Source organism: Epinephelus lanceolatus, chromosome 21 (assembly GCF_041903045.1).
Source record: "Epinephelus lanceolatus isolate andai-2023 chromosome 21, ASM4190304v1, whole genome shotgun sequence".
NCBI lineage: Eukaryota > Metazoa > Chordata > Actinopteri > Perciformes > Serranidae > Epinephelus > Epinephelus lanceolatus.
The window spans coordinates 15,790,185-15,816,961 of record NC_135754.1 but is presented as its reverse complement, the minus strand read 5'-3'; the positions used below and the strand labels follow the sequence as shown (position 1 = coordinate 15,816,961).

The following is a 26,777-nucleotide window of genomic DNA, read 5'->3' as shown; positions in this document are numbered from 1 at the left end:
CACTTGTTTGCTTTGGTTTCATACACGCTCTAGCCAGTGTAACCCTGCTATTACCACTTTGATGAAGAGGACGGAGCTAGGGAAGTTGGGGCTCTTCTTCATGTTCTTGATGACGGCTGACTCCACCCTCTGTCCTCCACACTCCACGATCAGGCTGGGTGAAGACACTGCGGCCAGCTGGTACGGCTTCATGTTTCTCAGGCCCCATGCGAGAATCTAAACACAGACATACAAACTGAGTTAGTGTTCGGGTCATTATGTGTATCAGCTCAGAGGGATGGTGTGTAAAGGTGGGGCTCTACCTCCACAGCAGTGAGCTGCACCACAGGCCGGATGCCCTGAGGAACCATGTAGAGGTTCTCTGCTCTCTTTGGGGGAACCAGGGGAAGCTCTGACTCGCCTGACTACAAAGACAGAGACAGTATGGATTATACCGACTTTTATGTTTTTACCAGTAACTTTACAAGAATTCACATCACAGTAGCCACTTCTATATTCCCTTCAGGACAAACCTTGTTTTTAAGGATAAGCTCAGCAGCCACGAGCGCCTCCCCTGCCTTTTGACCTTTCTGCATGATGGGATGCCACAGCAATTTGGGTGTCTCATCCATGCCTGGATTCAGCTTCACCAGTGGTGCACAAACACTGCGGCCCAGCAGCTCATCCTTCCCCTGGGCAGGAGAGAACATGTCACAGTTATATTTTCACGCCTTTAGATGATGCTCTCAAACATTACGGTTTCAGTGAAGAGGCAAGGTGGGCATTACTAAAAGGAAGGAGAATACATAAAGAGTTATTTGGAAGGCAGTTCATAGTGTAAAATGTCCAATGAACTGTTTGTGCCTGAGAGATTTTCACCCAAATTATTTCATTTTCCCAAAGACAAATACTTAAGCAATTATCTGCAACAACCCACAGTTAGATGTATTTAAAAAGGGACATAATTTTGTGGTTCCATTAGTACTGAAACCAGGTGGATTAGTTGTACAAATATATATCTACAACATCCTACCACTTGGTCGTGGTCCAAGAACTCCAGTACAACATTAGGTGGCTGCTGAGCAACATTCTTTGGATCTCCATAAATCTCCACATCACTGAAGATCAGAGTTTGGTCCCAGGTTGGGTTCAGCGTTGCCCGCAGCTTCTCTGTTGTCTTACTAAGATGCAGGAATGAAACGTGTGCATATGGATCTTTGAAGGAAAAAAAACAAAACGTGTGTGGTTAAATGGTCATGTTTTCACATTCATCAGTCTCCTCTCATTTTAAATGTGACACTTGAAATGCATCAGCAGTCTTAAAAGGGGATAGTTTGGATGTTTTGGAGAAGCAGACAGGAGTACCACCACAGGAGCTAACCAATGTATTGCTGTGGACATAAAAAATCAGTTTAAAATTTATGCTATACTTAGAATATATACCCCACTTCACCTTGTTGTCAGACATCCCTTAACTTATTTATCCTCTCTCTTACCAGAAAAACTATCTTTGTCCATAGATGCCAGGTTCTGTGCCTGATAGACGTAGACACGAAGATGGTACATATGTGACCCTGTGGAGAAAACAAAACATCATTCAGCTGCATATACTTAAGTATGTTGGTTTGTATGTGCATGATCATTCGTATGCGTCACTATGTGCATCACTCACTGTCAAATGAGCACGACACAGTGGGCGTGTTAGCACCAAACATCTTGGTGGCATCAGCCTTGGAGCCTTTCTCTTTCTCCTCAGTATCAACACCCTGCAGAGTAAACCAAAGGGATGGCTCAAAGCCTCTACCTGTTCACACGTCACACACTGCCAAAACACACCATGGCACTGCACATGTGTTTAATACTTGAGTAAATATTTGAAAATATTTGGTGACTCAGATCCGGTTCATGCTTTAATGCAAGCCATTTCTCCCAGACTCATATGTGGACAGATACTGAAGTGTTGCATTCCTACTATTACTACTATCTTTATGAACCCAGACCCTGACGCAAACACGCATTTCAAATCAGAATATTTTTCCCGTGTATGCTTACCAGCGCCCCCTCCAGCTGGAAGATGGCTGATGCTCCGAGCCGGTCTTCTGGCGCCATCTTCCGCCTCCAGCGCCTTCGACGGAATGTATCCGATGAACGCTCCTTCCTGTGGAACTTCCAGCCAATCAGAGAAGAGAATTCCCAGCCCTCAGGGTCACCTTGGTCTCGCCTCTGTGAGCAATGATAACAAATAGCTTAGAGTAATACAGTCATTAGTAATTAAGTAAGTAAATTAACTTCCTACCTGACTAATGTGAATTGCAATAGCTGCGACCACATAGGCCTGTTGCCCCTTTTTGCCAATTGACATGAACACAAACGCCATTCACGCCAAATATCAGCATCCTAGGACAAAAACCATGGCCACCAACCAAGCAACCAACCAAATGACAGAGCGACCTATAGAGCTGCTGGCTGCAGCTAAAAAAATGTTTATGGCATCAAAACACAAACGATGCCACTGTATATACAGTGCACTATTGTCCTATGCTGACCTCCAAAGCTCCTCCTGCAGGCAGCGCAACTCTCTTGCGAGGTCGGACCAGCCTCCTCCTGCGGTGGATGTGGTACACCTTCTCTGCAGACACCCAGGACCGGGGTTTGTCATCTGGGGGAATGGTGACTCCATACTCCCAGCCTGTGGAGTGCACACACACAAAGAGACACATTTGCACAAACTATTTTACTTTGTTTCATTATTGTTTGGATACAAGAACATATGGTTTGAATTTCATCATGTGAGTTTAATTTATTATTATCATTATTATGCACTAGTAAGAAGGAGAGAATGAGTCAGAGCCCCGGGGGAACCAGGAGAAAAAAAGATCTGTAAATAAAACCATCCAGCACTATTCAGTCATTTGGTTCCTATGCTCCCAATAACAATACACTCTAGATTTTGGCCAGTGAGGTGAATCTCTGCACCTTGATCATCCACGGCTCTGTTGTCATCCACAGTCCACTCGTCCTCCCACGCCCAGCCTGGAGGACAGTCGAACTCTCCAGGGTGACGGCTCTTCTCTCCATTCTGTGCAACACAAAACCTCAGTTAGTTGCATAAGCTCGTTGTTTTTGTGTATTTTCATAATGTGTTTTGGCCGACTCATATTAGATTCCATAAAAGGCATCTGGAGGAAACCTGAGTGGTAATATTAATGGCCACCAAAGTCAATAAATAACTAAAAGAAAGTGTGGGGTGGTAGTCATGAATATTTCTGTGCTGTGTGTCAAAGGGACCAGGAAACTACAAACTGTGCTTGTGTAATATTTAAAGCCACCCTGCGCATCATTTGCATGTCAGCGTGCTGTTCTCACCACATCGGTAAAAGGCTCGGGGGCAGCCTTCCACTCTCCACCGGGGAAGCGAGTCTCATTTTGGAACACCTCGTCCATGAATTCAGTGTGTCCTGCGTCTGCTTCTGTTAACAGACTGAAATGCAATGTCAAACATATGTAACATCTGTGTGTGACACATGGAAACACACTTTACAAAGGCCTACTTTACAGCTATAGTGTGGGAAATTTGGCACCCTCCAGTGGTAGCACCAAAAAAAACACACAAATGCATGCAGCAACTTTAATAAGATGAAGTTTCTAAAATGAAGCATAGGCAGTTTTAATGGTTCGCTTATGATATGCAGATAGATAGTGATTGTACTTGTGTTGACAGAAGCAGATTAAAAAAGTAAGTGTAAATAACTTCCAGCTCACTGGCACAGTCTGGTACTTTGTCATTAAATCATGGTCTGAGGCACAAGAGGAATGTAAACAATAGAGAGCAGATTTAGCCCACTTCCTCCACTTGAGCCTACAGAGTGTGCGTGCCCAGTGGAAGACCTGTTTTTCTCCTCAAACATGTAACTAGTCTGAATCCTGAAACAGCAAATTACAAGTGCATTTTATAGGAGGGAGGATGCAAAATGGTCATCTGCAATTATACTCACGCTTTCTCTGGGTCAATGAACCATTCACCTTCCCACTCCCATCCTCTCGGGGGCAAGAAGTACTCTTGTTTCAGCTTCAGTTTGCCTGTTACGTCTGAGAATTTGTGGCGCCCCACTAGTCCCGTCGTCCCCCACTTCCCAAACACCTGGGCCTGGTTCTCGTACTGTAATGCAAAGGAGGACATGTTCAGGTTTAGATGTTGATTTAACTGCATATGCTTTTTTCGGCAATACTTTATGAATATAGAAAATTACACCATTTATTGTGAGAGATGCATTATGACTATATGTTATATTTTACAGTGATGTACCATCTCAGCGAACACACTGAAGGTTCCCTCAGAGTAGGAATTGAACTTCTTCTCCTGTGCAGTCAGACCCAGCCACATGTTGACTCTAATCTGAACAGGCACCTTCTGGCCCTTATTATTGTCCATGGGGTACTGAGGGGGGGGAAAACAAATCACATGAGCATCATGATTTCAGAGGAATCATTTCTGGTGCAGTACCTTTTAAGTCCAGAGAGTCCACCAGTAAAGTACCAAGCTGCTACCCCTGAGTTTAAAATGAGTTATCTAGGGTGAGACAATAAAAACTATTTGACATATCTGACATCAATAAACTGCAAATAGATACTTTTATATTTCAGTTTCTTAATAATTACTTCCCATCACCTTTCAAAGTGTCTTTGTAATTAGGGCTATTGATCTTCTATAAAGTAAAAAAGGTCCTGCTTCACTTTGCAGTCACTCCTCGATTTTTAATTTAAAACAACATCTCCTGATGGAGTACATTTCTATGTAAATGAGTTATGATACAGTGTATGTAAGCCAATATGTTTTTGTAATCTTTGTTTTTATTTCCTTTTTCCTCCTTGCTTTTTTCTTTTTATTTCTAGTATATAATATTTGAAAACTGTATCCTTTTTTTCCTTTTAGATTATTTAAAAAATATTTCTGTCTGTTTGTTAATTGTATGTTTTCTTTCATTTCATTTTATGATATGCACAAATAAGAAACTGCAGGTGTGTACCTGTAAAAAGACAGTCTGTGTCTTGCCACAGTGCTGACCACAGGCCTGCTCGCTGTATGTGGAGAAAAGGATTTGGTGAGCGGGGATGCGACTGTAGGCAACCCTCTTCTCACCCCGTAACATCCAGATGATCACATCAGGCATGCTGTTCTGGGGCTGAACAACAACATGTGAACAAATGCTGCATTATGGATGGGCAAAACAAACAATATAATGCTTAGAAAGCATAATTTAAAATGCTCAAAACAAAAGCTTGCTGTGTACGTACCTCCTCAGCCAGCTGATTGAGCTTGTCCAGCCAGGACTCTAAGTCAGGCAGAGTGTCACGGATCTCTCTGGCCTCCTCTCTCATACGCCTGGCTCCTTCCTTGATGGTGGTCAAAGCGCTGTCTCGCAGCTTCTTGATTTGGATGTCCAGAGATGTCAGGTTGGAGCGGCCCTCCAGCTCCGGTGTGGGGAAACTGACGGAGAGCGGATACAAAATTAATTTCAGTTGAAACAACACACAAAGAGAGAGAGATTATACTGAATTAAACATTGCTATGGATAAAGTTTTGCTGTTGTTAAATGTGGACCCCTATGCCTTCAATTCATCAAGAATATTCTCTGTTTGTGGATTCTTCATTCACCATGGAGGCATGCGAGAAAAACAAAGTTTTCCTGACGAATTTAATGTAACACAGAGTATGCAGTTGATATACAAATGATCATTTGGGGGGTGAAGTGTTCCTTTAAAAGAGGCACAGACAACAGACATGCATCTTGCTGAATTTTTCAGCAACACCACATCCCCAATTTACCTTTCTAGGTCTTCAATCAGCTGAGTGAGCAACTTCAGCCACACCTCTACAAGTTGGTTGTCAGAGACTTTAGCCAAGATGGCAGTTTTGAATGCCTCCAGGTTGGCTTCCTGTAACAACAACACAATAGCGGTGAGGAATATGCTCCAATCTGAAACCTTTACCATAGACTCTCACACTGTACAGACACACAATAAACATTAGTACAATACAGTATGCTTTATTGGCTGCAAACCTATCAATAAATCATAAACTCTAGGGTTTTGAAGATGACAGAAGATAATGCAGTATTACCAGGCGGTGAGTAATGTAGAGTATGATGTTGACAGCATCCAGGCGGTGGCTGATGTCCTCCCAGAATGAGAGAACCACAACCACTGGCTTAGTGTCTGCCCAGGGCAGGTAGTAGTAGTGGTTACCTGGAAAAATCACACAAAAATTCATGTTTTAAATGTGTCTCCAGTGTGTATCACATCAGATAGTAGCTTCCTCACTCACCATCAAATACAGCACAGCTATACTGAGTGGTTGAGGCCAGTGGTTTGCAGGTGGTGTCCAATTTGTTGCCGTAGTTACCGATGCTGACCTCAAACTGTATTGGCTCTCCTGGTTCCTGTATCATGGTGGCGCTGTGGAAGACTGCGCACAGACTGTACTTCCTCCTCCTCTGGTATTTCTGGTGTCGGGATAAAAACAGAAAAGGGAAAGAGAGGTAGAAAATATAAAAATTAACTATAACAAGAAACAAGAGAAACCTCACTACTGTCAAACTGAGCTACACTTGGTATCACTGTGTGGATAGATAGTCACAGTACCTGCGCCACCAGGACATCATCGCTGGAGATGATGTCGACTGTTTTGTCTGCTTTCCCCTCCAGCTTAGTGGACAGCTCCACCAGGACCCTGCCCCTGTACGCTACTCCTTCTCCCTGCAAAGACATTAATATGAACTGCTGAAAAACCAATGTAGGGAATGTAGGACAGGGATAGAAGTGAACAGAAAGATTATAGATAGGATTCTGAAAAATCAAGTCATCACTACCTTGCCATAATTGAGATCCTCATAGGGGTCTGGCAGGCCAGTGAACTCTCTGGGGCTGCCGTACAGGTTGACATAGCAGGGCCCGAACACAGGGAGGAAACCCACTTCAGACTGCCCTGTGTTAGCTGTGGAGATAATTAGACTTAACCTCTATATTATTATGACTCAAGCTAAGCCAAGCAAAGCTTTAATGTTAGTAAGTCAGTGATGCTGCATTGGAGGCGGTGGTAATGGGCAGACGAAGCAGGTGGCAGAAACTGCGGCAACAAAACGGTTAAACACATCCTAATACTACTTTCAAAACAGAGCACAGCACGGCTTTACTAGCAATGTGCATGCACAGAATTAGAATTATTCAGCAAATCAGCATGCACAACATGCTTAAAGGGAGAGTTCATCCCAAAATCAAAAATACATATTTTCCCTCTTACCTGTAGCTCTATTTATCAGTCTAGATTATTTTGGTGTGAGCTGCAGACTGGTGGAGCTATCAGCCAGAGAGATGTCTGCCTTCTCTTGAATACAATGGAACTAGATGGCACTCAGTTTGTGGTGCACAAAGCAGCAAAAAGCAATGTCTCTTTCCAGAAATCATGATGTGATTAATCCAATGACCTTGTTGTAAGCAGTTTCATGTAGGAACTGTCTTCTTTATACTGATCTACACCCGCTGAACGCACCACCGCACAGCGCTGAGCAAGCTAACGTTACAGCTCAGCCGAGGAGGACGCTATTAATATCACGAGCATGAGCCTCTCGTCCTTGAGTAGATGCATGCTTCCTTCTGCCCAGTGATATGGTTGGTTGCACCACAAGCAGAGTGCCATCTAGTTCCATTATATTCGAGAGAAGGCCGACATCTCTACAGTCGATATCTCCAACACTCGACAACTCACACCAAAACAATCTGGATTAACAAAACAGCACTACAGGTAAGAGGAAAAATGTGTATTTTGATTTTGGTGTTACTGTTCCTTTCACGCGTTACATCGCATGCAACACAGAGCAAAAAAGAGCACAGCTGAACCTTCATACGATGGCATTTCCTCATTTCCTGCATGTTCCTCTATTCCAGGAGAAAAAGGACAATTCAAGTTCCATTTAGATGTTAATACACACAGGTGCATGAGAGTTTTCACAAAAGATCCAGGCTTATCAAAAATTCAAAAATAATACCTTCGATCTCTCCACCAGAGGAGGCTATCTTGGACAGGTTCAGGTATGTGGTGCCAATAGCATCATTTCCTGTCAAACGATCCCTGCAGGCACACAGGACACCTTCAGACTCACACTGCATACACACACACCACTGTAACTGTTAAATACATGCAAATTTCACAGTGTAGGGACATTGTTGTGCTCTGCCTGTTCACTAACTCTATGAGGGAAGTAAAGAAAAACAGCGTCTCTCTTTTATTGTTCATGCCTGCGTCTTTTCAACAAGGTATTTATTGGCCCTGGGATCCGAGTGTGTTTTCAACACCTTCAGAGGCGCGCAGTTTTTCTAACCTTTCCTCTTGCACTTATTTCCCCTCAGCCTTCCTGGACGTGAGGTATTTGACTGTTTGCTCGCTCAGAAACGCACAATAATGAAAATTAGCTGAGAGACGGTGCCAACAGGATCCCAGAGCGTGTTACAGAGGGGAAGGGAGGGGCCTCCACAGTCTGAGTCATAGGGCTGCTACAGTATTCTCATGTGGTTGGTGATGGGGCATGGAAACACACACACACACACACACACACACACACACAACACAACTGACCTCACTGCAGAAATTCTGTGGTACACTTTCTCAACCATGAAATCCTCCAGGAACAAAATAACACTGCCTCTTCTTGAACACACAATATCACATGCTACAATCTCTCAAATATAAATTGCAATCTTGTTTGACTTACCAATCAAACACTGTCAGTTTGACACGCTCACACATGGAGGGAAACTACAGAAAATACAAACAGCAGGTTACTGAAATCCTTTCATGGTGTGTATTACTTTCTTACTTTTGTGCTGGTTTAGAAAACAGTTTTCTCTTACCTTCACTTGAAGGTTCAGTACTTGGTTCCACTCAGGGTTTGCGTTTTTCTCAATGATCTGAGTGCACAGCTGGAGGGACAAAAAAAAACAACACATGAACTTTTGTTCTGTTACGCAGCAGTGTTACATTAAGCATGCTTACATTTACCCCTGCAGCTATAAAGAGACAAATGATCGGGAACCTTTCTGCCAGCGAAGCGAGCCTCTAAGAAGGGATCCACCAGGTTCTTCTTGTTTTCATCTCCTCCAAAGAGTTCTTTCATGGTCTGGACGAATGCATCATCCACTGAAATCAGAACACATTGGAAAAATTAATGAACTATTTTTCATTTTTTTAACAGTATGGCATTATACTCTTCTTCTATACTCTTCTACTTAGGTTATGCATTACTCAAATGCTAGGAAGAAGCCTGTGAACACTCCTGATTACTGCTGAAGGAAATATTAGAGGTTGTGACTTGTTACAAATATCTTGGTATTTGGCTTGATGACTCCCTGACTTTTTAACCTCGAGTTGCTAATCTCCTTACAAAGCTGACGCTGAAGTTAGGGGTTTTATTTCAGAAACAAGTTGTGTTTCTCCTTTGGAGGCTAGAAAAAGACTGGTTGCTACTAGTTTTTACTGGTTCTGGGCTATGGTGATCTGTTGTACATGAATGCATCTGCACATTGCTGGCACATGTTAGATACTGCATATCATAATTGTAAAGCCCTCAGTCATTACTGTACACTTTATTCCAGGGCTGGTTGGCCATTTTTGACCTTCCGTAGGCTCAGTCTCTGGTATTTGTTCATTTATAAAGCCATACTGGGTAAACTCCCGTCATACATTTGTACTTTGATTGATAGGAGATCTCCCTGTAGCTACGGTCAAGATTTAGTTTTGTCTGGTCTTGGTGCATGGACTGAGCTGGGAAAGAAAGCTTTCATGTGCTCTGCTCAAAGCTCTCATAAGTGCAAGGATGAATCGGTTGTTTTTTGTCATTGTGCATAGGTGTTCCAACTTTTCTACATGTTACTGTATATCTTTTATGTTTTTTATTGTGTGGTTGTTTGAGTGCAACTTTTTTTGTGCGCTACTGTCTTGGCCAGGTCTCCCTTGTAAAAGAGACTGTTGATCTCAACGGGACTTATCTGGTTATATATGGGTGAAATGAAAATATAATAAATTAATTATTTAAGATAAGAGTAGGACTTAGGACTTTGGTGGCCTTAACAAATAGAAAGAAACATCACAAACTTGGGAGTTATTTATGGTTCTGATTTAATTTTTACTTCGGAATTTCACAAGGTCATTAAATCATCCTTTTTTTTAAAAAAAATCTCACGAATGTTGCCCAAATCTAATGCTGAAATACTCACTCATGCTTTTATTACCAACCGTTTAGACCATTGTAATTCCCTTTCCACTGGATTTCCTAAAAAGTCTATAAGAAAACTACAAACAGTTGAGAATGCTGCAGCCAGAGTAACTAAAACAAGGACAAGGACCAAATTACCCCACTGCCTATGACACCACACTGGCTATCTGTATCTTTTAGAATTGATTTTAAAGTTATTTTACTTGTTCATAAAGCTTTAATAACCTCACTCCTCCATACATCAGAGATTTTTTTACATGTTATGTTCCAGCCAGGTCACTGACAGCCTCCACTGCTTACGTTTAAATGTTTGTCATGTGTCCTGTAAAAGCACTGGTGAGAGTGCCTTCTGATTTCATGCCCTTAAACTGTGGAACTCGCTGCCTCGGGATATTAGAATGAAAAGTTCTCTGTATTTTTAAAAAGGACATTAAAGACCTCTCTTTTAAACCTGGATTTTAATTTGGAGTAATGTTAGAGCCTTAGTTTTAAGTTTTAATCATTGGGTTTCAATCATTATTTTATGCTTGGTGTTTATTTTATGTTATTATATGGACTTCTATTTGTGGATTTTTAATATTTTATAGTTTTTAATTTTGCTATGTGAAGCACTTTGGGCTGCATGTTTGTATGCTTTATCAGTTTTGACATCAATAAAATGAGAAATAAAGTTTTAACAAGCTAAACTTTACACAAGACATGTTTTACATATATAAATTAATTATATTAATTCTAAATACGACTCTGGTCTTACTCTGGGGAACATCCTCAGCTCTGAACACCTTCAGTGACAAGGTGGCCCATCGCAAAGTCACCCCAGCCGGCAGCAGCAGATTACTCTCTATGTCATCCTGGTCGTCATTTGACTCCCTCTTCTCCACCTGCAGCGTGAGGCAGAAAGAACAGAAAAGAGACTGTGAGAGAGAGCGAGGGGCAGAGCCACCATATTTACATGAGGAAAGAGGAAGCAACCAGCGTCACTGAAAGTAATCTGTGATGCTGCAGTCAGTCAGTCAGGGAGTCGTACCGGAGGCTCATCCCCAGCTCCCACTACAAAGAGGCTGACTTTGAGGTAGCCTTTAGCCCCCGAGCTGGAGTCGTCTGGGTCGTTCAGCAGAAGCCACTTCCTCATGACACAGTGGGCTGCAATGAAACACGTACATACATGTACAGCATGAAGGTCACTCAGAGTTCACTGACACAAGCAGCACTGTCAGGTAGAATGTAAATGAAAAGCACTTCACACCTTGTGCTTGTTTGCAGCTTACAGTATATATTATTTCCTCTCTAAGTTGTAAAAACTAACATAAGTGGAAAAAAACAAAACAACAAAGTAAAACTGAAAAGGTGAGAAGACTTTTAATCATTTTAAATTATGAATTCTCTAGCAATTTTGCGTATTTTTTCTTATGCAGCAAATAAACAAATAATGATTTGAGGAAAAAAGTTTGTTTGTTTGTTTGCGTGCAGCATTAAATGGGCTTTGAAAAAAAAAATCACTGACATGTCACCTTTTGTAGCGGATATGGCACACTTTTTAGCTAACAGTTCCTTATTTACATCAAGAAAAGGAAGTTTCCTTGATTTACACATTCAAAAGATATGGAACAACGTCATTGTCCTTTCGGAATTGTGTCTCTGGCCACCTAGCAAATGTAAATTTAACTCTAACTCTCCTTTTAGCTCTGTTTTGGTCTCCTCCAACTTCTGAAGAAAATCTAATAGTCTGGTTGGAAAACCGACGATGACCTAAAGATGTCAAAAAGCTCTGTAGAGTCAAGGAGAACTGCAGAGTCCGGTGAAAATGTGAGTTTATCACTATGAATGACACCATTCATATATCGATAATAGTTGCTTTCACAATAAATGAGAAAAAAAACCATTTATCACATTTTAGAAACACCTGTTCTCCACATTATCAAACAGCATGCAAACCAACTAAAAATAGGATTTTTTGATCTCCACAAGCCAAACAACAGCACTCTCTGAGCAAATGTAAATGACACACAAATCTGTGGTTTGTGACAAGCTTACCTGGTTCATCATACACATAACCAACATCCACCTGTGTGTGAGAACAAAACCAGATCAGTAAACCTCATATGACATTAACCACACTCTTACTTAGTAACAATGATGTGTAGAGACAAAATGAGGCCAGGCACCTTGAATTCTCCCATGAGACTGTCAGCTCTCAGTGAATAGGAGTTATACACCTGCAGAAAGAGAATTCACTGTTTATTTATTTGTACGTACTGACAAGAGGAAAGGACGTCAAAATCTGTGTGAACTGACCCGGAAGCTGATGTGCTTATCAAACAGATCCGCTGGCAGCATGTGGACATTGTAGAAGAATATCTGCAAAAATACAAAACATGCAAGGTTTCAATAAAGATAGATGAAGGGAAAACATTTTAAGTGGACACCCAATACAACCTAACCCTTGCAAAATGATTTTAAGTGTGAGGTGAATCAACAAAATCCAAAGGAGCACATTTCTATTCCATTTTAAATCTGTGCTGTACGTTGTATCTCTGTGTGAAACTGAAGTGAGAGTACCTCATCAAAGAAGGGGTTGTTTCCTCTCTTGATCCTCGTCCTGTGGGTCTGGTCACACACATTAACCTTCACCACTGGTTTGATGTTGTTTCCAGACAACTGACGGGCCTCAACGATGCGGACACGAATCTGGAAGACACGCAGCATCACAGCGGATTAAAGAATTTAACTCATGACAGTATGAGTCTATCTGAATTGTGACCATGAGCGTCTCAGTTTCTTTAAATACACTGTAGACTTTTAGCTATGTGACCAAAGTAACTCTAACCTAGCAAGAAATAACTATTGTGGCCACCGGAAACTAACATAAATTCTAAATTTAACTGGAAAAAAAAAAAAGAAACTTTAGGTGGGTGATAATTCTTTAGCCGTGTAGTTTGTGAAGTATTTTCCAGTAGTTTATGCTAAAAAAATAAAAATAAAAAATGTATTTCTGACTGACTGTTCATTTTTCTGGCTTTTAAAAAACACCATTTAGAGGGAAAGTAACCTACCAAAGGCAACCTGAGGTACAAGTGCATTGTTATAATTGCTGTCATGGTGTGCACAGCTTATTTTTGCATTTACGTGTTAAACTGGTCTCATAAGGTGGACAGCTTTTTGCATTTTTTAAATTTTCCCCAGACAGTGTGTCACTGTCCTATTTTATGTGCCTTTGCAATTTCCCCCCCTGGGGTCAAATAAATTGCTTTGAATATGAATATGGTTATTTTGTGATTAAATGAATGGAGGTCACGCTTGCGTGTGATCCTCTGATGATTCACTACAAGCATCCACTGCGGGTTTATTCATTACAGTAGTTAAATAAATGTGCAGACAGCAATGCATACTGCTATCGCTCCCCCCACAAACAGTGAGATGGATGAGCCAAAAGCAACACAGAATCAACAGTTTTTCTACAACTTGAAATGTAGGTCATCAGAATACATTTAAAGACACTTTAACTATGTAACTAATCATGTAACAAATCATGACTTTTAGCGCTTGATTTGGAGCTATACAAGAAAAGACTCAAATGAGTTCATCATCTGCATATAAAAACTTTGAAACAACGCAGCAGTTGTTGGGCTCAGCTGAAAATCGTGAACCTCTTTGGCCAAAACACTGACCTGGAAGTCCTGGGGTTTATTGGCCAGTCGGTGGCGATTCTGTGCCCTTGCTACCCGATTGCGAAGGTTAGCAGACTGACCAGGGGATGAGGGTACCCCAGCGGAGCCACTTTGCCCCCCATCTGGTTGAGTTTCATCCCCCTCCTCACCACCACCACCACCACCACCTAATTATCAGAAAAACAACATGATCAAATACCTGGCAATTTAATGCTTCCAGTAAACCTTTATTACTGCATCACTACATGAGCATACCAGCATCCACTGTGGCATCTCCTGCTTGAGGATCATTGAGGTTTGGGACAGCATTGGCTGGAGGATCGTAGCCAATAACAAGGTTGATTGTAGCCTGAAAAGAAAATGATTGGATGGTTTATTATTTCTTTTATTTCCTTAAAAAGAAAGTTAATCTGTTGCTTATATTTTCTAAATTTATAAAGAAACTTACTCCAATATTCTGTCCACCTTCATTGAGCAAAGGAACATTTTTGGAGGGTAATGATCTCATTTGACCTGTGGCAAGGTCTCTTAGAGAGATTTTGGCTGACCCAAGGAATCTGGTCGGAAAAAACACAGCAGGGAAACGTTATATACATGAATAGATTTGTACAGAGCAAAAATATAGCAAGAATGCAGATATAATCAAAAGGTGGGACAGCTTTAGTCGTCAACTCAACATTCATGAAAAATGAATTGGAAATTTTTAATACTTTATGTATCTTAAAATAGTGAATCCTTTTATTCTGGACAGTATGTGCATCACCTTTACTGTGCAAGATACACACAGAGTATAAAGGCCTAACACGTGTGACTGTGCACTGCTCAAAAAATTAAGGGAACAATTTATTGTCACAGTATAACCCCAAGTCAGTTAACCTTGAAGGATACCAATCTGTTCATTTAAGAAGCACCAGTGATTGTGAATCAGTTTCACCTGCTTTGGTGCAAATGAAAGCGACAACAGGTGCAACGGAGGTGCAAAAACAAGACCACCCCCAAAAGGGAATGGTTTTACATGTGGTGGCCACAGACACTTGCTCTCTCCTTCTCCTTCCTGACTGATTCTTCTCTAGTTTTGTGTTCTGCTAGTGTCCTTGTCACCACTGGTAGCATGAGGTGGTACCTACAGCCCAATCAGGTTGCACAGGTAATCCAGCTCCTCCAGAATGGCACATCCATACCTGTGGTCGAGACAAGGCTCTAGAAGAGCATCAAATCAACAGCAGGACCGGTATCTGCTCCTTTGTGTGAGGAGGAACAGGAGGCACACTGCCAGAGCCCTACAAAATGACCTCCAGCAGGCTACTAGTGTGCTTGTTTCTGACCAAACTGTCAGAAACAGACTCCATGACGGTGGCATGAGGCCTCACCGTCCTCTAGTGTGACCTGTGCTCACAGCCTAGCACCATGCAGCTCGAAGGGCATTCGGCAGAGAACACCAGAATTGGCCTATAACGTCATCCAGCATAAGCGGTTTGGCGGTTGGTAATTGATGGTCTGAGGAGGCACATCCTTTGTAGGTCGCACGGACCTCCATGTCATAGCCAACGGTACCCTGACTGCTGTTAGGCACCAGGATGAAATCCTCAGAGCGATTGTCAGACATTACGCTGGTGCAGTGGGTCCTGGGTTTCTCCTGGTGCAGGCCTCTGGCCTCATGTGGCCAGAGTGTGTAGGTAGTTTCTGGATGACGAAGGTGTTGATACCATTGACTGGCCCTCTCATTCCCCTGACCTAAATCCAACTGAGCACCTATGGGATGTTACGTATTGGTACATGCAACATCGACAAATACCTCCACATATTGTCCAGGAGCTCACTGATGCCCTGATCCAGGTCTGGGAGGAGATCCCCAGGACACCACCCATCAACTCATCAGGAGCTGTGATTTTCGGTGTGATGTTGAATCCAGCCCTCAGTGGGTTGATGATTTTGGTTTCCATTGACCATTGTTACGTAATTTTGTTCTCAACACATTATACAATGTACATCAGCAAAGATTTACAACTTTAATAATTTGTTCAGCAAGATCTGACGTGTGATTTAAGTGTTCCCTTAATTTTTTTTAGCAGTGTATGTATATGTCAGAATATGGTTATGCATATAACATGTGTATACTTTTTCCTTTTCTGTGCTTTTTCTCAGATGATAAACACAGAAAACAAACACAAAAAAGATAAACACATACACGTATGTGTCCATGGTCAAATACTGTAATTTCATACGTGTATAACATGAACAGATTTAACGTAGCAAAACTCAGCCTGCCATTAAAGTGAGCTGAGATATCAGTAATTAGGTTTCAGAACAAACAGAAATGAAATGCTGTATGTGCACTCCGAGTCACACTCACAAAAGGGGCATATAGCAGGTCACCACCCAGAGCTAACAAACCCTGCCTGCTCAGACAAACAAACGCACCCCATGAGCCAGTGCACAGTCAACACGGCAGAGACGCTACCTGCCACTGATTCATGGTGTGTTTAAATCATCGGAGACTGCAGAACTGAGATGAACTAACCCCTCCATTTGAAGGTCATGTGAGCACCAGCTATAAACACAACCAGAGGCGTTCAAACAAGACCACCTCTTATTTTTCTACTGGTCAGATAACAATACAGTAAACCTGACAAGCTGGCTGGAAATCACAGGAACTTCCTGATGACAAAAACATTATCTGTATCACACAGTGAGTCATTTGCCTCTGTGAACATTTTCCTTATGGTCTGTTCATTACAACATTCCCTGAGGAATGAAGAAACATTTTAATGATGAAGTAGAAAATAAACAACAAATGAATCAAAAGGTTGTCAAGAAACGGCCGTGAGTAACGGATAAAAATGAAGAGGAGTTTCTATGAGATGTAACAATCACATTCCTCTGTTAACGTCTTAGGTATTTCAAGGACAAAATTAAATATAAACGTCTCTCTGTCCCTGTTTGATCTGACTAACAATAATACTGGATTCTTGTTAGACAAGTACAGTGGCCTTTTCACGCTGTGTCAGTTGAATAAATGGCTCTGAAGCAGTTTGTTATTGCTTGTGGTTTGTTGCTGTGCCTGTTTTGGTGTGCAGCCAAAAACTACACAGCTCAGTGTGCTCCTTGTTTATGCCCGGACACTTAATGAGTAAATATGATAGCAACAACAAACTATTAACTCTGGGAAGAAGAAATATTCTCCAAATCTCAAATGTTGCCAATAAATAAATCATTCGACCATCCTGAACTCTTGAACTCTCACACCAACTACCTCAGTTTTTCTGTTATCTGCTTTTATATTTGCAGTATTTATTTAATATTTGCTATCCTTTTTTTTGGTAATGTTATTTTAGTCCTTGTATATTGCATTCTTTGTATCTGCACTCCTCCATTTTGTATTGCAACTGCTGCAGGGCAGGTTCCCTCTAAATAAATAAAGCTCTATCTTATCTTTTTAGACGCCCAGACAGTTGAAGCACACATTTCTTTTTTTTCCACCTCATTTATATCCATGGAGGTGGGCTACATAATAGAAACTCCTATTTGTATAATGCAATACTGTTCTACAGCACCACAAACTGCACCTTCAACAAAAAACATTGTAACATTCATGAAGGATTTTTTATTGCAAGACTTCATTAGTTTTACACAATGTAGCTAAAGGAATGCAGTACATCATGTAAACTTTATGATTCCTTGGATGAACTAATATTATTTTGGCAGCATTCCTGATGGGAGGAATTTACCCAAGACAGAAACTCACTACGAAGGCTAGATCCACTGACACCACTGTAGGCTTAGACTCAGATACATCCAAGACTGGCCAGAACAAGCTTCCAACTGGACCCAAACATTTAAAGTGATGTATTTCTTGCATGTTGCTAACAACTTTTACTTGGCCTGGATGGAAAATGTCATGAGACTAAGAAATTTGCTATAAAAGACCCCCCAACTTGACTTCTTCTGACAAGAAATTCCAAGGACAAAGCAAATACCAGGAGCATACATCGAAGCATTTGACCATAAAATCTGTGCTGCACTCCACTGTAGCTAAGGAATATAAATAAATAATTCAATGCAATTTATACAACTACTCAGACAGCTGCATATCAGGTTACCAAAAGTTTAGGTCACAACACAAATAGCTGGACAGTGTTTTGTTGGGAGAGAGGATGAGAGTTATTGTTTTGGCAGCACTGCATCAGGAAGGAGGCTGACATGGGGATTCTCCATAGAGTCAGTGACTCTATAAACCTGGTATGTAGCCTTGACTCTCACTGGGTGACCAACAATGCTCAAGTGTAGTTTGGCGATGGCTTCTCAGCGATAATGTTGGAACTTAATCAAAAAGTGACCTCAGGTAGGATGTGACTCATCCGGTCTCCTAAGAATTTTTTCTCTGCAAACTGCCTCTTGCTCCAAACTACTGCCCCTTCTGATATATTTTTCACTCCTGTTTTCAGCTTGACTGCGTTCTGATAACAGCATTCAAATATGAAAAGGATTAAGGTATGATTGTACAGTATCAAACCCTGACTAGCACTGACATTCGCCTTAACATTTCCCAAAAGTCACAGGACAATTATTACCGCCCAGTACTGCATGTATGTTGTGAGCAGAATATGTAAGTCATGCTTTGATGCACAATTTTTCCCTTTGTTTTCTGTGTAAACACAGAGGAATGACCATAACAGACACCGTGACTATTGCCAAGCCCTGAGTCACACCACAGCTGATTAAGTCCCAACCTACAACACTTACCCACAGACTGGGTAGAATTATGCATATGGAGTTATTATTGGATGTAGATGCAGTTTTTCCCTTTGTCAGCCTCCTACAGTCAGACAACACACAGCAGTGTTGCTTGCCACTAAATTTGTAGCAGCTCCACAAGAGCAAGAGTGTCCTTGGCTGGGCTGCAGTTCAGAAAGTTAGCACCCTCCCCCTGTCATAACTAACTATCACAGATCTGTTAAGATGGATGAGTGTTATGATACAACTCATCTCAGATCTGTAACTAGGGTGAGAACATCACAGCTCTGTGATTATGCATCATATTTATCAACAGAGATTTCAGCCCTGCAAGGCTCTAAAATCTAAAATCCAGAATTCCTTTCAACAAACAAGGTAGATTAAACATTTGGACAGACTCACTGACTCTGCATTTTATAAGACGGGAAATGGAACAATACTCTTATGGTTCTGATGCGGAAACACTTTTCCAGCCATTTCCTATGAAACATTTTAACCCTGGTTTTTACCATCCACACATTTAACCATTCCAAGTGTATTCATGCAGCACAGGTTAATATTTAATGGTAATGATAATATTTAGATGGCCATTTCCCTGCCATGTTAGCGTTATCGAAAAACTAACCCCTGCAATGACTTCTAAAAGTCTGTAGCACTGTTGTGTAGAACTTAAGTGTATTCATATAGTTCATGAACCTTATTTTAATGTGAAAATGAGTAGGAAAAAAAAGCTCTTTAACAGTAGCATGCAAAGCAGTAGATGACAGGACATTTTGTGAAACTAGTTTAGGGTTAAAAATTAACTGTTTTTGAAGAGAATTCTTTCAGGTCCCATTCTGTGGCTGGTTCAGGGGAGTTTTATTCAGCATGCAGTGGACACAGAAGTTCACAGCAAGGGTGTAGACTTCTCTTTGACATTCAGAGCAAGGTTTTATACTATTATATCAAAGGCTAGCCGAAAACAACGGGCTGTAGGCTGAGCTAATCACGAGGTCTGAGTGGCAAGAAGAGTGAACCGGAATCAGGAAACTATGACAGGATTATCTAACAATACAATTTAATACAATACAATTCTGATCAATCCTGGTGCCCTAATCCCTTCAACACCTCAAGTACCATTTTCCCGGATGAGTGGCTAAAATACACACAAGGGTTTATTAGTCAATGTTAGACAGTTCAGAAGAACAAAGATACAACATGTTCTTCTTCACTGTCTAGACACTTGATTTCGTTCACTTGAATGTCAGTCTGCCTGACTAAAACCTCTCTATTACTACTGGATGGATTGCCATGAAATCTTTACAAACATTTATGGTTCCCAGAGGATGCATCCCATTGACTCTGTTGAGCCCCTGACTTTTTTATCTGGCAGCACAATGAGTTTGTGGCCCAGACTAAAATATCTCAGCAACTATTGGATGGATTGTTGTGAACTGCTGCAGACATTTAAGGTCCCCAGAGGATGAATCTTAGTGACTTTGGTGATGCTCTGACATATTCTCTGGTGCTTCCAAAGCTCAAAGTCAAACCTCTCACTTATGAAGTGAAATGAAGTTAATTTGTCAACTTAGATTCGGGAGCTGGGCCACATCACAACCACATTACAACAACAACAACAACAACAACAACAACAACAACTCTGATTACCAGCCAAGCCTATACTACCAGGGGCCTGTTGTTCAAAAGAAGAATAGTAGAATTAACCAATCCAGGATAAGTGGAAAAGCGAGGCTGGACAAAGTCTCATAAATCCATCCTGGCTTAATTGGTTGTTCAAACGCCAAGCCAGGCTGAGGAGGAGCGGCTATGTCAAGCCAGGTGTAACTTATTCAGGTGAGTGCGCGTCCACGGCTTTCTTAAATAGCCCACATGGGTCGATCACAGTTTCACTGATGCACCAATGGAGAGGACACGTGCGGCTTACTTCTCGCCCAGTGAGCAGCGTGTCACCATGGAGATTTATGAGGAGGTTAAACATATAATAACTAAAAAAGGAAACAGCAGCAATTATTAAACAGAGAGAAAATGCGTGGCAGACAATTGCAGACAGACTGAACGTGTAAGTAATCTAAAAATATACACTTGCTGCACAAATGAATCTGTCATAATTAAAGTTCCTTTCACAAATTAACAGTTGTACACACTACATAATGTATAAGAAGTCAGTGATGTGGTGCTCATAGAAAATATATTTGTAGCATGACACAGATGCTGAACAGCCTGACAGCCTGCCTGGAAATATAGCCTAGTGAGTATTGCCAATTGCTGTGCTAATAGATATGTGTTTTACAGAATTCACAAACTGTCAGACAGCTATATGCAAGTCATCTACAGAAGCAGATAGGGCTGGCAGATGTGAAGCTCCAGTGTGAAAAGACGGAGCTGAAGAGGAAGCTGCAGGACATGGAGCTTGATAGACAAAAAAAAAAAAAAAAAAAAAAAAAATCTTAAGGAAACTGGACTTGGAAATAAGAAACTAGAGAAAGAAGTAAGTGACTTTAATGCACACTGTAAGCATGACTGTGATGGAATGTATTAATCGATGTTATTTCTCTCTTTCTCTCCCCAGCTCCAATCAGACAGTGACTGATTTTAGTATTTTTCATTTAAATAAAATGAGGTCAAAGAATATTGTGGTTTCATCTTCCTTTCATTAATGTAAAGTACACTGGAGTTATTGATCCAGTTAACTGGGAATGTTATTTGGGAAGGTCATACAGTTATGAAACCTAATAACCATCAGTTGTGTGCTATGCCAAATACACCTCCTTGTATGTGTATTGCAACAATTAATCCTTTTATTGGTAAGGATATCTGCATGTCAACCCATCTTGCTGTTTGTCTCAGATTTCTCGACCCACCCTCACTTTCCCTTTCTTTAACCCATCATCCTCCCTACCTTATGCCTACCAACATTCCTTCATCCTCTCTTCCCTTCTCTCCTCATCTCTTCTTATTCAGTCTGGTGCATACCTTTCCCATGTCTCATTCTAGGTACTGTCTGGGGGGCCTGTGATCAGCTTGGGTGGAAAAACGCCTGAGATGGAAACCCGACACTGAGTCTCCCTCTGCCCGATCTCCAATACATCCTCCCAGACCAATCTAACAGAAGACATCCCTCTGCCACCTTCACCCCCCACTTACATCCATTCACCAGTCGTCAACAACTAACAGCTCCTGAGTAACAAATAAACATTTAAATGACATATTGTTGTGGCGTGGTCCTTGCTAGCGAAAAGTATATAAATTCACTATCTGATGGATTAACACAAAATTTTGTACAGAGATTCATAGTTCCCAGAGGATTGATCCAAATGACTTAGGTGAACCCCTGACATTTTCTTTGACACCACCATAAGGTTGGCATTTTTGTTTTTCATTGAAAACTCAAGTATTGAAAGGGTTGCTGTGAAACAGATATTCATGCTCCCCAGAGGATGATTTGTAATTGTGTAGCCGCCCTGGTGATTCCATGACTAGTCATCTAGCCTTCATCAGTCCAATATTTTAATTTATGACTGAATTACTGCAAAACTAATGACATTCCCTTCCAACTTCAGCTGTACTTGGTGTGCTCATTGACAAATGCTAGCGTGCTAACACACCAGCATTACCTGCACTGGCATTGTTAGCATGTCAGTGTGCTGATTAAAGCATTTGGCTGAAAGCACAGCTGTGCTTAAGTAATTCCTCACAGAGCTGCTGGCATGGCTGTAGACTTGTGGCTGCAGTCTTGTTTTGGCCTGTCTGAAATACTTTAATGCAGCAGCTCTCAAACAGTGGGGCGGGCCCCCCTGGGGGGCATAGAGTTACTGTGGGTGGGGTGTCAATGACCAGGGGAGTGAAAGTTGAGTGAATATGAAAGTATATAAGATTATTATATATATGCTTGTGCTATAATGCTATCCTTTATTTCACTAAAATTCAACATGCATCCTCTTATTAGTTGTATCTCCAACTATTGCTAATGATTGATTAAAAAAACTTGTAGGACTGGGGGTTCATGAACTTAATTTTAGCTTCTGAAGAGGGACATGAAAAACCACTGCTTTAACGGGTCATGTGGTGAATATAAAATGGCTTTACTTCCGCAAATAACCTCTAAAAATATTTAAATTAAAGCAGAGAGAAATTCAAACTTTGATCACATGTCACACCCAAAGAATAGGTTTAAAGGAAAAAAGACATTTTGCCCATAATTTAACTCATGAAATTCATTATAGGTAGAATTTAACATTCAGATCCTATGATGAAGACTGTGCTGCTATCTACACAGGGAGAACTTTGTCCTACCATGTCCTCATTCCTTTCTAAAAACCAATTAGTCAAGAAGACACCGATTGCTTCTTTCTGGTTCCTCCTTTCGTTGCCATGACGACAGGGATTACCCATAACAGCAGCTGGAAAACTGCTTAAGAAAGAGAGAAGTCCTTCTCTGCTCCCATTGCGTAGATCTGGAGGGAGTGTGGCAGCTGGGCCGGCCCAGTGGAAAACTTTACTCAAGTTAACATGGACTCAGTGCTGGAGAGGCACATTTGAAAGGCTCCACCCTCAGTTATGACCGTCCCATGCACTGGAGGAACTTTAACTTGATAAAACTCATGAACAGAAAAATATATATACAGTGAACATGGTGTGTTAGACATAAATTCTAAAGAGATACTTTCATGTGTTTTGTTTTCTTATCACAGACGAGACTTTGATCATTGTAATTAGTGATGTCACGGAAACATTCTTTGTGGTTGATTCAGATTGGTCCCATATGTGACTCAGGCTTTATATGGAAACAACAATCTTCAACTGTTTTTGGGCAACTTAGTGAGTATTTAGCTTTACAGCACCTCTCCTCACACAGTTTCATTCATACTGTATGCACTAGGATTGCACCACTGCAATGCTCTGGCAAGTAACTGCCAAGTAAAGTATTTTCCTTTAAGATTTGATCCTGTCCTCTGTGACACAGTACCACAAAAATCCCAAAGAAAGAGAGAACACAAACAGCAATTCATCCATTCATTGTTACCCAATCAGGCTCAGTCATCCCACACAAGCCAGCAAGTCTCAGCATGGCAAGAAGGGTGTGAGGGGGCAGTAACAGCCAGCTACATAACTCAAACACAGGGTTACTACGATAGTATCTAACTTCTTGTCTATTAGAGTGACAGTGTGGATATTAATGTGTATCCTAACCAGCAGGTTGTGTACAAATACTTATTTTGCAGCCAAAGTACTTCAGATTGAGGCTGAGCTAGTGACAGCTTATATTTGATTGCCTTCGTTGTATCTAAATAACTGTAATAAAAAAAAAAACCTGACAGCCATACAACTGAAAAAGCGACTGTTAGCTAACCGTCCATCTAATAAAAACAGACCCGTTCTCCAGAAAGCCTTTGTTCAGACAAGAAGTTGTTTGCACTGTGATTCAGTAAGGTGAGGCACACATCTTCTCTCCCATCGCTGTGATCCGGCTTGTTGCACAAAAGCCAAAGCTAAACAGGGAGCTCGGGTTTGTATTACACTTACTTATCTTTCCCAAGAGTTTCATAGTCTTTCACAACCACATCTATGTAGGAGCTAGAGTCCAGCCCAATGCCCTTCAGATCGAACTCAAGCACCTGCAAGACAAGATGAGGGATACACAGTCCATCAGATATGGTACTTCAGCTTCTGTTATGTCCTGAAGAAGCAACTGGGTAAATAATGATTTGTCAACTCAGCCAGTGCAACAAACTCTTAGACTTATCTACATCCATCACATTATCTTTTGGCATGGACGATACATACTGTGAGTCATATGATGTGATGTCACAGTACTGTATATGTTTACCATGTGATGTGTAATGCTGCATTTAAAGTGGGGACGTCTTGTAATATATCATTTTTTCCAGCTTTCCTTAGAAGCTGATTGAAATTAACTCAGATTAAAAATCAAAGTAGAAGCGAGAGGCAGAAGTATGTGCATGTTTGTGTGTGTGTGATGGAGATTTACCTCATTCCACACAGGGTTCAGCTCACTGTCAATTGCTTTTGTTTTCTTCTTCTCATCTGAAAGGGAAATATATTTGTGAATATTAATTATTCTACACTCAGTCTCTGCAGTTTGGGACACACAGGCATACCCCTATTATCATTTTACCCACTTGTTTTGTGGAAAACGTCAAATCACTGCTGTGTGTAAGTTTACATAGATCTTAATGCTTTGCAAAAAGAGTGATAGTTGTTTTCAGTGGGCTGCAGTTTCTGCCTTCACAGGGAAGGAGGGCTAAAAAAACAGAGAAGCTGCCACACCTGTGAGTGATGATAATGACATGGGTACAAAGAAAACACCTGAGAGTAACCAGGGCTGATTGCCAGGACTGTTTCCTCATCAGGGAGGCAATGTCACTCTCTATCTGATGCCATTTTAATTCAATAGCTAAAGGCTAATTTCCCTGCACCACCTAATGTGCCTTTTCTCTCCATGACATGTCTGAGCTCACGTGTACACGACAGGTCCCAGCTTGGTCCAAGCTACCCAGCTGTCTTTGCATCTGGATGTGCAGTGACATGTTGGGAAAGTCTTTAATGATGCAATACTACTTGTGCAGATTAGGGTTTTAAACATTGTACATTTAAACAGGGACTACTCTGACACTTTTGTCTTTAACTTTTCAATTATACATGGACAACTGGACTTTTAATTAATACACAAGTACAAGAACACTTAAGCATAACACTGCTGTATAGTTTATTTATTGGACTACCATATAAAATCACAGTAAAACTATTAAATCCATAAAATGACGTCATGCTAGATAAAAGTAAAGTGAATTGAGCAGCTATGAACTTCACATTAGTCCCAAAAGCTCACTTCACATGCTTCTTGATCCCCAAATAACAGGCTATAAGTGATTTTCCCCGCACAGCACACACACTTAAAACTTTTAAAGACTTTTAAAATGAGTCTTACCTTTAAAGATCACAGAGGTGATTGGATCAGGGCTTCCAACTTTCTTCTTAGGCAGACCTTTAGCCGACTCTACCACAACCCGCAACATGGTCACAAACAAGGTAAAAAATGATTAAATCAGAGAAGTTGAGGAATTAAATGAAAAAAAAAAAAAGTCTACACAGGATTGTCGTGCTTTGGCATCCTCACTGCCCCATCACTGAAGCAGACAGGGCAGGGCTGAGGAAGTACATTTCCAAGTCCCGTCTGTGAGAACAAGAGGGAAATAGGGGCGGATCACGGGGGTGTAATTATCCTGAGTGGAGGTCAGTGAGCTGTTGCTGCCATCGTGTGAGTACAGCTGAGAGGAGATGGCACAGACTGTATCACTGACAGAGGAAGAGAGGAGTTCCGTTTTTCCTCATTGAATTCAGAGCATTTACATATTGTAATAGCCCTAACGATTATTTTGTTTCGTGAATTCAATTGCGCCAGATGTTTCCTTTGTATTAATGATTCCTGCCAGTCTTTGGGTACACTGCCTCTACATGGTTGAGCACTGATCAGATATTATGCCTCTGGCGCCATCTAGTGGCTGTACTGCGCAATAGCATGTATATTTGAGAGCTGACACGGGGGCACTGGGAGGAGGCGTTGCATGGGCAGGGACAGATTTCAACAAAAGCAGAAACAAAACAACAACAACAAATGCAATTGAAATTTATGACAACTCATTAACTCCACCTCATCTTCCACTTCACCATTAAAAAATAGTTTTTCTCTTGTGTGTCATAAAGTGGAAGACTCCTGTTAAATATTTTGGCTGTGCCTCCATCTAGTGGCTGTACGGCGCAATAGCATATATATTTGGTTGTTGACACTGGGACGGGCCACCCCAGCCCATAAATAGTCTACCTTATCACTACTGGAAGGCTCTTTGTCAAGGAAAAAAATATCTGAATAATGTTGCATGTTCAGGGAAACATTTCAACAAAAGCAAAACCAACCCCAACCAAAAAAATAACAAACAAACAAACAAAAAAACAAAACAAAAAACAGAGTATGTATGCAATTGAAATATGCAGTATACTGCAATTTCTCAACTTCACCTCATCCTCCACTCCACCATGATGAATTTTTTTGTATGTATCATATAACAGACTACAACTGCTATCACATATTTTGGCTGTGGCTCCATCT

At 41.1% G+C, this 26,777-nt stretch overlaps 1 protein-coding gene across 3 annotated transcripts in view; it reads right to left on the bottom strand.

Moving 5' to 3' along the window:
* Positions 1–25,821, bottom strand: part of LOC117246836 (myoferlin-like) — a 35,290-nt gene extending 9,469 nt beyond the window's left edge. For 2 of the 3 annotated variants that reach the window (XM_033610822.2, XM_033610823.2), the window contains exons 1-36: positions 25,599–25,821; positions 24,639–24,694; positions 24,173–24,264; positions 14,364–14,472; positions 14,171–14,264; positions 13,916–14,082; positions 12,807–12,935; positions 12,543–12,605; positions 12,413–12,463; positions 12,282–12,312; positions 11,275–11,390; positions 11,002–11,128; positions 9,069–9,172; positions 8,887–8,955; positions 8,748–8,791; positions 8,025–8,107; positions 7,876–7,914; positions 6,849–6,973; positions 6,622–6,735; positions 6,305–6,482; positions 6,101–6,225; positions 5,807–5,916; positions 5,275–5,467; positions 5,007–5,162; positions 4,286–4,417; positions 3,975–4,138; positions 3,346–3,460; positions 2,956–3,058; positions 2,526–2,668; positions 2,032–2,202; positions 1,652–1,745; positions 1,476–1,553; positions 1,013–1,194; positions 513–671; positions 303–404; positions 55–216 (exon numbers count right to left, since the gene is read on the bottom strand). In XM_033610822.2, the coding sequence (XP_033466713.2) occupies positions 55–216; positions 303–404; positions 513–671; positions 1,013–1,194; positions 1,476–1,553; positions 1,652–1,745; positions 2,032–2,202; positions 2,526–2,668; positions 2,956–3,058; positions 3,346–3,460; positions 3,975–4,138; positions 4,286–4,417; positions 5,007–5,162; positions 5,275–5,467; positions 5,807–5,916; positions 6,101–6,225; positions 6,305–6,482; positions 6,622–6,735; positions 6,849–6,973; positions 7,876–7,914; positions 8,025–8,107; positions 8,748–8,791; positions 8,887–8,955; positions 9,069–9,172; positions 11,002–11,128; positions 11,275–11,390; positions 12,282–12,312; positions 12,413–12,463; positions 12,543–12,605; positions 12,807–12,935; positions 13,916–14,082; positions 14,171–14,264; positions 14,364–14,472; positions 24,173–24,264; positions 24,639–24,694; positions 25,599–25,686 (4,068 nt within the window). In that variant the 5' untranslated portion in view covers positions 25,687–25,821. The remainder of the gene's footprint in view (positions 1–54; positions 217–302; positions 405–512; positions 672–1,012; positions 1,195–1,475; positions 1,554–1,651; positions 1,746–2,031; positions 2,203–2,525; positions 2,669–2,955; positions 3,059–3,345; positions 3,461–3,974; positions 4,139–4,285; positions 4,418–5,006; positions 5,163–5,274; positions 5,468–5,806; positions 5,917–6,100; positions 6,226–6,304; positions 6,483–6,621; positions 6,736–6,848; positions 6,974–7,875; positions 7,915–8,024; positions 8,108–8,747; positions 8,792–8,886; positions 8,956–9,068; positions 9,173–11,001; positions 11,129–11,274; positions 11,391–12,281; positions 12,313–12,412; positions 12,464–12,542; positions 12,606–12,806; positions 12,936–13,915; positions 14,083–14,170; positions 14,265–14,363; positions 14,473–24,172; positions 24,265–24,638; positions 24,695–25,598) is intronic. The other variant, XM_078163168.1, reaches the window with a different exon arrangement.
* Between the last annotated feature and the right edge of the window lie 956 nt (positions 25,822–26,777).